Below are 12383 nucleotides of genomic sequence, written 5' to 3' on the forward strand. Positions count from 1 at the left end.
GTCATTATATAGAACATTCCATCTGTTTTTATTTTCATCTGTTCCTAACCTTGGTTGTCTCCTTAATCACTAGCTGAGCTATGTATACTGTGTTCAGTCGGATCTTTCTATCTACTTGCCCTCAGTCATGGGCTATTCTTGGTTCTACTTGACCATCTGTGTTTTGTTGCCTCCTCCACATTGGAAAACTGTTTGTAATAAAATTAGCAAACACCACTGAGCATTTCCTTTGTGTACTGTTCTAAGTACAAATATTACCTTTATCATTTATGCATGATAATCTCAGGTACTGTTATTCCTCTTTTACAGATGAGGAAATTAGAAGCACAGGAAGATACTTTATTTGATATGTAAAAATTTCCCATGATACTTCTGTGAGGAACAAAGATGAAATCTATGTCAAAGTAAAGTACATTTTACTTTTGTCAGCTTTGTAACAAGGCTCCAAGAATGTTTGTTTAATGATTGAGTAATTATTACTGAAGTGTACCATGTTTTGTGTAAGTAGAACCCCCAGAATAATGTGGAGTGTAAATATAATAAGCACTGTGTCTATAACTCAGTAGCCACTCCCTAACATATTCTAGTTTCTTTCTTCTCCTTCCGTTTTCCCCTTAATTTCAAAATCACAGTGATTGTCTGATTGACTATCTTTAAAAGGTCATGATGAATTATTCTGTAATATTTGAAATGTTATGCTCAGAAAGGTCAAACCTTATTTTTTTGGTATGAAGTACCACATAGGTTTGTTTTTCTTGGGCATTTTCTTTTTTCAAAGAAAGATGGCAAGAGATTTAGAGCAGGGTGCCCTCTTGAGGAAATTTTAGTACCTTCTCAAAAACTGGAACTGGCATTGGGTGAAATGAAAAAATCCAGATAAATGATGTTCACTATGAATGAAGCTCTGATAAATATTTAAAAATAAGAGTAACCAAATACCACATATTTGAGAATTAATATTCTTAACTGTTATGCGCTAATTTAGCAGCTGTCAATAAGTTTTAAATAAAAACAAAAAGCTCTAGAAGATATTTTACTTCCTTTCATTCAATCCTTCAAGTAACATTTATTAAGCACCTAGTCTGTGCTAGGAACCATGCTGAGCACAGTGATCAATAAAACATAGCCTCTGCCTTCCTGATGCTTACTACTTGTGAGGAAGATCTCAGTAAAGAGAAATTAACATATATGTGTAACTATAAACTGGGGAAAGTGCTGTGAAGGAAATGAAAAGATTCTGCAATAAAGAAGAATAAAATTAAGTTCTCCGTAGGGTGGTCAAGGAAAACCGCTCTGAATGGAAATAACTGAGCGGCATCCATGTTTTTCAGTCCATTCCAGGTTTGCCCATCTAGTGTAGACAGCTTTATGGACCCTTTTCCTAGTTTTGTTCTCCCTTATTTCAGCCTCTACCCTGGAGCTGAGTTGAATCCTGCCTCTGCCCCTGTAGGCAAGCAGACAAGTCTCATTCTTCCTTCCTCACTTCCCTGTTGCCTTAGAGCCTCACATTCGTTACAGCGGGAGTGGGGTTGGGAGTGCTCAATTAAAAAGTGTCTTCCTTATTAATACTGATAGCCCCTGATAGTAGAACATGAAAGCATTATAATTATATTACTTAAAAGCCACATTTACAACAATGCTAAGGATGTAGAGGGTGTCAGTTCAGTTCAGTCGCTCAGTCGTGTCTGACTCTTTGTGACCCCTTGGACTGCAGCACTCCAGGCTTCCCTGTCCATCACCAACTCCTGGAACTTGCTCAGGATCATGTCCATTGAGTCGGTGATGGCATCCATTCATCTGTCATCTCCTTCTCCTCCCACCTTCAATCTTTCCCAGCATCAGGGTCTTTTCAGATGAGTCAGTTCCTCACATCAGGTGGCCCAAGTATTAGAGTTTTAGCTTCAGCATCAGCCCTTCCAATGAATATTCAGGAATGATTTCTTTAGGATGGACTGGTTGGATCTCCTTGCAGTCCAAGGGACTCTCAAGAGTCTTCTTCAACACCACAGTTTCAAAATCATCAATTCTTTGATGCTCAGTTTTCTTTATAGTCCACATCTCACATCCATACATGACTACTGGAAAAACCACTGCTTTGACTAGACGGACCTTTGTTGGCAAAGTAATGTCTCTGCTTTTCAGTATGCTGTCTAGGTTTGTCATAGCTTTTCTTCCAAGGAGCAAGCGTGTTTTAATTTCATGGCTGCAGTCACTATCTGCAATGATTTGGAGCCTAAAAAAATAAAGTCTGTCACTGTTTCCATTGTTTCCCCATCTATTTGCCATGAAATGATGGGACCGGTTGCCATGATCTTAGTTCTCTGAATCTGAGTTTAAGCCTACTTTTTCACTCTTCTCTTTCACTTTCATCAAGAGGCTCTTTAGTTCTTCTTCACTTTCTGCCATAAGGGTGGTGTCATCTGCATATCTGAGGTTATTGATATTTTTCCCAGTGATCTTTATTCCAGCTTGTGTTTCATCCAGCCCGTCATTTCGCATGATGTACACTGCATATAAATTTAATAAGCAGGGTGACAATATACAGCCTTGACGTACTCCTTTCCCAATTTGGAACCAGTCTGTTATTCCGTGTCCAGTTCTAACTGTTGCTTCTTGACCTGCATACAGATTTCTTGAGAGGAAAGTCAGGTGGTCTGGTATTCCCATCTCTTGAAGAATTTTCCACAGTCTGTTGTGATCCACACAGTCAAAGGCTTTGGCCTAGTTAATAAAGCATAAGGAGAGGTTTTTCTGGAACTCTCTTGCTTTTTTGATGATGCAAGGGATGTTGGCAGTTTGATCTCTGGTTCCTCCGCCTTTTCTAAATTCAACTTGAACATCTGGAAGTTCACGGTTCAAGTACTGTTGAAGCCTGGCTTGGAGAATTTTGAGCATTACTTTGCTAGCGTGTGAAATGAGTGCAATTGTGCAGTAGTTTGAACATTCTTTGGCATCTTCACATCTTGGAATGTGAAGTCAAGTGGGCCTTGGGAAGTATCACTACGAACAAAGCTGGTGGAGGTGATGGAATTCCAGTTGAGCTATTTCAAATCCTAAAAGATGATGCTGTGAAAGTGTTGCACTCAATATGCAAGCAAATTTGGAAAACTCAGCAGTGGCCACAGGACTGGAAAAGGTCAGTTTTCATTCCAATCCTAAAGAAAGACAATGCCAAAGAGGGTCTCAGAAGATGAAAAAGACAGGCTGCCCTGCCTGCCACTATGCTTTGAGTAGAGAAAGAGAAATAGGCATGAGGACAGCAGAGAATTTGACCATGGAATATAGTTTGTTCATGTTGACTGTGAAATATACATGGAATCTACAAAATGGTACCGATGAACCTCTTTGCAGGGCAGGAATAAAGACATGGACATAGAGAACACACTTGTGGACATGGAGAAGGGAAGGAGAGGGTGGGACAAATTGAGAGAGTAGCACTGACATATATACACTACCAAGTGTAAAATAGATAGCAAATGGGAAGCTGCTGTATAGCACAGATTGCTCCGCTCAGTGCTCTGTGATGACCTAGATGGGTGGGAGGGGGGAGGAGGAGCTCGAGAGTGAGGGGAAATATGTATACTTATAACTGATTCATGTTGTTGTCCAGCAGAAACAAACACAACATTGCAAAGCAATTATACTCCAATAGAAATGAAAGAAATAGAATTATCTGTGGTACCAAGCATATTGAAGTCTCCAATCAGAATTCGAAATATGGAAGTAGATCTCAGGGAAGAGTTCAAAAGCACTACTCTTCAAGGGTTTCAAAGCTCACACAGGCATACTGTATAATGGTTGACCTAAGTACCATTATGTGTTAGTGGTTCAGTCGTGTCTGACTTTTTGTGACCCTATGGACTATAGCCCACCAAGCCCAACCTGGGTTTCTTGCATTGCAAGCAGATTCTTTGCTGCCTGAGCCAGAAGGGAAGCCCAAGTACAATTACAGTCAGTCCATCTGGAGAAAGAAGTTTAGCTAGAACTTCTTTCTCCAGATGGATTGATTGTGCCAGATTGGAGGGTTTAACCCATGTGGACAGCACTGCCTGCAACTGGGTGGCCCACAGTGACTTCTGGGTTGGTGTTTATGTGACCATATGAGTCTGGGACCTGAACTGTGAGGAAGTTCCTTATACCTTAGTTGTAACTATAAATAGCTCTCTTCAAGAACACTAACCACCTTCTTATTAACCAGTTGCTATGGAAAAAATATTTAACCCCTTTGAATCTCACTTCTCTCACCTCTAAGTTGGGGCTAAGAATCTATTTACTTCACAAAGTTATTATACTTTGAATATAAATAATATATGCTGTGCTGGTCAGATTGTGCTGAAACTAATACATTCATACTTTGTTGCTACTAGGTAGCAATTTGAAAGATATACCCAAAACCATAAAATGCACAAACTCCTTTGACCCAGTAATTTTGTTCCTGGTAATTTATTCTATGAAAAAAAAAAAAAACTATGTGAAAAATCATATACATTGTAGCATTTTCTATTCAAAAAGTTATAAACAATAATAGAATGATTAAATAAAATATCTTGCCTTAACACAATGAAATATTGACCAACCCCTAAGGAAACTATAGGTATGTGGAAAACAGTTGGAAAAAAACATGAACAAAATAAAACAACTGATAGTATAGTAGAATTTTAAGTATTTTTCCTTTTATTAATTTATCTGAATGTTATTACTCTAGCAGAATAATTAAAATGCTTAAAGCATTTTAAAATTAAAAAAAAAATTTTTGGCTCCAAACTAAATTTCTTCTTACTGTCTCTTATTTTTCATTTAGGGAAATTATCGTTTCATGAAACTCTTACTTACACGCAGAGCAAACTGGATGCAGAAGGATCTGGAAGAAATGACTCCTTTACACTTGACTACTCGGCACAAGAGCCCTAAATGTTTGGCACTTCTGCTGAAGTTTATGGCACCAGGAGAAGTGGATACACAGGATAAAAACAAGGTAACAGACTATCAGAATCGAAGACAAGTAGAACAGAAAGCAAACACTTTATTTTATGATGTGAAGCCTCAAGGAAGAAGGCCTCAATTACCACTGGTACATGTAGAACAATTCCAAATCTCCACATGCCCCAGTAAAGGATTTCACTTAAACTGTGTCCTGCCAGCAACTGTAGTGTAGTGGGTAGTATCATCTTTTCACATATGGGGAAACTGAAGCTCAAGAAGATCAAAATTCTACCAAAGATCCAAGTGCCAGGACTAGAATGTGAACCCAGGCCTGTCTAACTCCAACTTGTTATTTGACTGCTAGTCATGATAGTTGCAATTTGTTGTGAAATTTGTGGTGACCAAATGCCCCCAAATAATGTACTTAGTGCATAATTGCTTTAATGTCCTGGGCTTTAGCATACTTCTTCTTGGGTTTCAGTGTAGAAGCCACTACTTGTTCTGTGCCCATCAACTTACTTAACCTCTGTACACCTCAATTTTCCCATATGCGAAAAGGGGATAACAGGGTTGTTGAAGATAAAATGAGATAATATATATCAAGTGTTTAACACAATGCCCAGTGCATAGTATGCTCTCAATAAATATTAGCTGTAAGATTATTATTAATTTCATTTTGATTATAGTATTTGCTCTGACATTGTTATTGGGATTCATTATCTTCCCTGCTCTTGAATTTGAACATGTTGTATACATTGGTCATTGTTTTGATAAACACTCTGATTATTCTTTACAGGAAAAAAATGTGGTCTTTAGTTAGACAAAGGCAGTCATCCTCTTCCTTTTCATCAGGCACTTAATCATAGAGTCTTGCAAACTCCTGTGCTCTCATGTAATTAAAACTCTTATAATGAAGTCCCTGGGTTGATACTCAATAATCTTTTCACCCCCATAGTATTCTTAATGTGATTTTTAAATTTTGTTTAGTAGTCACTCACATAACCTGAAGTTCTGAGATCAATTTTTTAATTTTACAACTACTGTAAATTGATGTTATTCCTAACTCCCAGCATTTGTAGTGCTAATATTTCACTGAGAATTCTCTGGGCATCCAGTGGTTGGGACTCTGATTTTCACTGCTGAGAGCACGGGTTCAGTCCCTGGGTTGGAGAACTATGATCCTGCAAGCCATGTGCTATGGCCAGAAAATAAATATTTCACTGAAAAAAGCACTTTTTTCAATCCACAAAGACCCATTAATCACTTGAGTAAAAGTCCTTTACTACCTTATGCCATTGAGCAGATTGCTTATCCTCCTCATTCTCAGTTTCCACATCAGTCACGTGCAAATTCAAGAGTACTCATCTCCCAGAGTTGTCCTGACATAGACTACAGGAGAGAAAATATCCAAAAGTCTTACAGCAGTACCTGTCATGCAGTAAGAATTTGGGAAAAGTTTGTTGTGTTGTCACTGTTCTGTTGTCAGTGTCGTTTTGAGAATCTCTCCATTTTGCAGCAAACAGCTCTGCATTGGAGTGCCTACTACAATAACCCTGAGCATGTGAAGCTGCTCATCAAGCATGATTCTAACATTGGAATTCCTGATGTCGAAGGCAAGATCCCACTTCACTGGGCAGCCAACCACAAAGATCCTAGTGCTGTTCACACAGTGCGATGCATTCTGGTAGGTATAATGGATGGCCTTACCCCCAAAAAGAAATTATGTTATGAATTATCCACTGTATGCAAAAGCATTTTATAGCACACAAGCAAATTATGATGCAAGAGTACAACAAAAAACGTGTGAGCTCATCAACAAGAAATAGAGCATTTTAATACTGTGATTTAAGACCACGTAGAAATTTTCTATGTGCCTGCTTCCAAAGGCGTTCTCTCTCCCTATGCCATGCTCATTTCTGTCCCCCATCAGCTATTTTTCTGAGTTCATATTTATCATCCCTGACTTTGTTTTATACTTGTTCTTATCAAATAGTAACTAGATGTAAGTGAATAAATACATTTAAGATATAAGGAATAAGGAAACAACAAATACTTTTGTACTCATCACTGAGTGGAGGAGCCAAGTAAATCACTGTTTAAGCTCCCTGGGTACCTCCAAGTAGCATTCTTTTCTTTCCTTTCGCAGAGGCAGCCACTACTGTCAATTTTGTGTTTATTATTCTACTGGTTTTCATTATAGTTTTGCCACATATGTTTGCATTCCTAAACAATGTACTGTTTCATTTTTAACATTTTTGCATTTTATAGTCATAGAATCATACTGTATGTATCCTGGAACATCCTTTTCTCTTGCTCAGTGTTAAGTTGTTGGTTTTAATCTGTGTTGGTATGTGTAGCTGTAATATATTAATTACTTTTTACTGTTATATGCTGAATAGTATTCCATTTTTTGAAGATTAAATGACACACATTTTTCATTCTGTTATTGACAGACATTTGGAACTGTTTCCAATTTTTTTGCTATTTACAACAGTGCTGCTTTGAACCTTTTTTAAAAAGTCTATCTAGGGTATGAATTTAACTGGTTGTTGCAAGTGTATAGAAATGCAGTTGATACTTTTGGCCATTAATTATATATCTAACCAACTTTCTATACTTAAGAATTTTGAATGTTTATCAGTAGATTCTTTGAGGTTTTTTAATCATTTCTTCTCAGATTACAACTTACATGCTGTGGTAGTCTAGTGTTTGGTCCTATTTGCTTATAACACACAAATTAGACTTTTGAAGATATTATTGTTTTATTTATACAATGATTAATTTATTTCTACTTGTATGTTAACTGACTCCTTTGCTGTGCATTTCTCCTTGGATCTCAAATTTTCCTTCTAGAGTTATTACCTTTTCCCCTGAAATACAATTCTTAGAACTCCTATTAGTATAGATGTATGGTGGTTAACTCCCTGATTAATTCAACTGTTAAGAATTAACAGTTTCTGCGTTTCTACAATGCTCTTGAATATGTAGTTTTTCTGTATACACAATTCTAGGTAGTTACTTTTATCAGCTCTTTCAGACTGTTATTTTGCTGCTTTCTGCCTTTCATTGTTCCTCTTAAATAGTCTGTTATTTGTCTAATTGTAATCCCTTTATAGATTATCTTTTCGCTCAGCGTGGTTTTTAAAAATTTTCTATATAGTATTCTACAGTTTTACCACAGTGTGTCTAGCATGCCTTTTTTTTTTCTTTTTTTTGTGTTTAGTATACATTCTGATTATTGCACCTCAATTCTGGAAAATATATATCCATTATCTCAGTATTGCTTCTCTTTCTTTCTCTCTACTCCTGCCTATGGGGTCTCCAATAATACATATTTTAGACCTTTCCATCTTACTTTCCACGTCTCTTAACTTTTCTTTTACATTTCTATCATCTTGTCCCATCTTGCTACATCTGGGTAATTACATCAGATCTGCCTTCCAGTTTACCAAGTCTTTCTTCAGCTGCATCCATTCTTGTTTACACTATTTGTTTAGTCTTCAATCTTAGTGATTGTGTTTTCACTTCTAAAAGTTCTCCTCGGTTCTTTTTCAGATCTGCCTGATCATTTTGAGAGCTTTTCCCTTGCTTACTTTTTAATTTTTTAACTGTGCTGTGTGGCTTCTGGAATCTTAGTTCCCCCACCAAGGATCAAACCCATACCCCCTGCATTGGAAGCACAGATTCTTAACCACTGGACTGCCAAGGAAGTCCCCATTTTTTATTTTCTTACATGTTTTATCATTAATTATTTTATATTCTTTATGTGTTAATTCCAAAATCTGAGGTCTATGAAGGGTGATTCTCACTTATAATATCTTCCTTACAGATTTGGCTTTTTTTCCTCTCCTTTATAAGTGCATTTAAGTCCTTGGGAGACTCAAGGTCCTAGAATGCCACCATGGTAATATTCTACTTCTTTTTTGAAGTGTTTTGTAATACCTTTCATACTCTTCTTTTGTAAAATAGGCTGACTGTATAGAGAGCTCTAAACCTGGAATGGCCCTTCAGAGAGTTCTTAAATTGGGACAGGCGGGCTTGACTTTGGGTATGACCTGATCTGTGAAGGGACCTGAGGTGGGTGAGGGAACTCTCTTGAGCTAAAGCAGTTCCAAAAAGCTGACAGTAGAAGATCGTCTGCTGGCAGCACTTTCAGCAGCTGTGGAGGTAGGGAAAGAGGGCCTAAGCAGTGCATCATATCTCCACCAAGATCCAGTAGAAAAACAAATAAATGTTGTGAACTGTCAGTTTAAACCAAAAATCTAATGACCATGTGATAAAAAATTTCAACCTCATTCATAAAAGAAATATAATTTAAAGCATCAGTGAAATGCTTTTCATACCTATAAGGGGAAAAATGTTTTAAGTTTGACAATATCAAGTGGTTAATTTGTGTCAGCATGTGGGGAAATAAAAGCTTTTACACATTGTCACGGATGTGTTAATTAGTACAGCCATTTAGAAAGCAGTTTGGCGGTACCTAACTGAAGATGCAGATATCTTTCAACCCAGCAGTTTCCCTTCAAAGTATCTGGGCTAGAGAAAAATCTCACATATATGCCACAAGGAGATATGTAAAGGAAGTGTGTTCATTGCAGTATTTTTGTTAATAGTGGAAAACAGTGTAAGTAACCTAAATATCCTTCAGTAAGGCCTTCCCTGGTGGCTCAGAAGGTAAAGAATCCGCCTGCAATGCGGGAGACCTGGGTTCCATCCCTGGGTTGGGAAGATCCCCTGGAGAAAGGAAAGGCTACCCAATCCAGTAATCTGGCCTGGAGAATCTCCATGAACAGAGGAGACTGGTAGGCTACAGTCCATGGGGTTGCAAAGAATTGGACATGACTGAGCGACTTCCAAGAGAATGGATAACTAAATTGTGGTTTAACAAATAGACTAGTATCATTACAAATACCCAAATGTATTGTGTTGAAATAAAAAAATTCAAAAATATAATTTTGAAAGAAAAAATTCAAGGATATACATGGTATAATGCCTAAGTATAAATATTGAAAACACATACAAAATTTATCTATTGTTTATGGACGTATACACATGAAGCAAAAATAAAAAACATATGGCTTTAGCTGAATCCATAACACATTAAAAAAGTGCATTAGGAAAAGTGTTGATTCCTATTTAATCTTGATAGTACAAGTATATTTATTTTTCTGTACTTTTTATAGTTAAATATGAAATTAAATTTTTTAAGATTTAGACTGTATACTTTTTTCTAAATTTTATCACTTCTGCTGAGAGAGAATATACAGGTTTCAAAAATTGCTCAGTTAATACTTACATCAATTGTGGCTTTTTTTGAGGATTCTATGTATGTCTGAAGTCTCTGGTTCCTTAAAAATAGGATGCTGCTCCAACAGAGTCTTTACTGAACTGGCAAGACTACGAGGGTCGAACACCTCTTCACTTTGCAGTCGCTGATGGGAATGTGACAGTGGTTGATGTCTTGACCTCATACGAAAGCTGCAATATAACATCTTATGATAACTTATTTCGAACGCCGCTTCACTGGGCAGCTTTGCTAGGTGAGTTGAACTACTTGAGTACAGGAAATTTTCCATGGCTTCTCCTCGCCCTGTCAACTCCCACCTCCTATTTAATTGTTTTAATTTTTAATTAATATGTAGTACTTTGTACCTAAATTCCTCTGTTGTATGCTTAAATTTTAACAATATAAATGTATTCTCTGTTATATGTTAATTTCAACGTCATGTCTTTTTAAATTTTTATTATAAAACCAATGTGCATTTGTTAACAAATGTAAATATAAAATAATCTTCACATTTAATGCCTTTGCTTTTTTTGGAGAAGGGCTTTAATTTTATGTTTCAGCTAATACTATGATATTTGATTTTCTTTTCTTCATATTTGCTGATGTGCCTTTTACTTAACATTTTTGGGGATCACTTTTTTATATGGGAGACTATATATGTGTATCTGTCTGAATTTTGGCAATCTGGGAGTCTTTCTCTTTTAGTGAAGGAGTTTTGCCCACTGACAGTCATTGTTACACATTGTACAATTTGATCTTTTTTCTGTTATTCTGATTTTTGAGGATTAGGTTTTTTTCCCCCTTAATTTGGGGTTTTTTCCTGATTTCTTTTGTTTTCTGCTTTGTGGTATATGGATTACATTGTAGCTATCTGGTTTTGAATTTCCTGATGTTTTAGGAGGGTTTCTAGGTTTTACTAGTAGTTACTTTTTAATTTATTAAAAACTTTCTTAAGCCTAAGCCTGAGTCAAGAGCAAAACTGCATTTACTGATTCCCTTCTATTTAAAATGAGGAATTTGGCATACTTTCACTTATACTCTTTGGGTGTTTGTTAATATGATCTGACAGTTATTATTAATATTAATGATTATAAAAAGATTATTATTATAGACTTAGTTTTTAAATTACATGTTATCTCTTTTTAAAATGATTCTTATGTTTTCATTTGCTTTTATAGTCAGATTTATAATTATTATTCAGTCTTCAGTGTTTAGTTTCATCCCTTTTCCTCTGCATTTTTGCAAATTTGTCTGCATAGCACTAAACTGAATTTTCTTTTCATGAATTCTGCTTTCTTTCTGCCTCTTATGATTATATTTTAGGCTATATTTTGATTTCCTTCTATCATCCATATTCCTTTTTATCTCAGCTTTTTGTATTTTTACCTCCTTCCATTACCCTTTCATTTTAGATTATCTTCTTCTTAGGATACTGTTTCACTTCATAGAGACCATCTCTTTGTAAAAGTCAAGAATGCCAAACTGTTGCCTGAAATTTTCTTCTGGATCCTTCTCTAGATCATTTTCTGAGGTATGCTCTTGTTCCTTCTGATGGTGTTCCTTTCCCCCTGTCTTAGAGTGTTCCATAAAGCCTTTTCTGAATTTTCCTCCTTATCTCTCAAACAAGATGAGAGGTATTTAGATTGAGTGTGTGGCATAAATTGCCCTTGGACCCTACTTTTGCCCATTTGTGTTATGGAGCACTCGATCTCAAACTGCAGCTGGAGAGCAGGCAGAGGAGCCCAACTCCCGTGCAAATTCCTGTTTTTCTGCCTGGCGTTCATGCAGTGTATTCTTGCTCTGCTAATGTGGCTTCTGTGTCATTGCCTCGCTTCCTGTACACTGAAGCAATGGCATGTATGAAATTCAGTTTTCCTAAATATACTGTTACCAGGTCTGTTCATTCTTTGATCCTTTCTACAGTCCTTCACTTGGGGAGACCTCCTCCACATCCTCCAAAATGGACTGCAGAGCACTCTTTTCTACCACCACCTCACTATTCCTGCCCACTTCTGGGGTTTGAAATTACTGCCTAGCTGTTCAAACATTGGGGGAAGGAGGTACGAAGTGATAGACAGAAGGCCTCACAGGTCACAAGAGACTGTCTTATAGCTGGTCCACCTGAATTGCAGAAGAGAACAACCATACAGCTCTGATCGGTTGTGCAGTAGAA

The 12383-nt window shown here is 36.9% G+C and overlaps 1 protein-coding gene across 7 annotated transcripts in view; it reads left to right on the forward strand.

Moving 5' to 3' along the window:
- The window catches only part of INVS (inversin), a 126191-nt gene that overhangs the window by 56245 nt on the left and 57563 nt on the right, over positions 1–12383 (forward strand). For all 7 annotated transcript variants that reach the window (XM_081512303.1, XM_081512327.1, XM_081512329.1 and 4 more), the window contains exons 4-6: positions 4802–4975; positions 6440–6607; positions 10283–10463. In XM_081512303.1, coding sequence (XP_081368429.1) covers positions 4802–4975; positions 6440–6607; positions 10283–10463 — 523 coding nt within the window. The remainder of the gene's footprint in view (positions 1–4801; positions 4976–6439; positions 6608–10282; positions 10464–12383) is intronic.

The sequence above is a fragment of the Giraffa tippelskirchi genome, chromosome 1 (genome assembly GCF_054371585.1).
Source record: "Giraffa tippelskirchi isolate mGirTip1 chromosome 1, T2T-mGirTip1v1.2.pri, whole genome shotgun sequence".
NCBI lineage: Eukaryota > Metazoa > Chordata > Mammalia > Artiodactyla > Giraffidae > Giraffa > Giraffa tippelskirchi.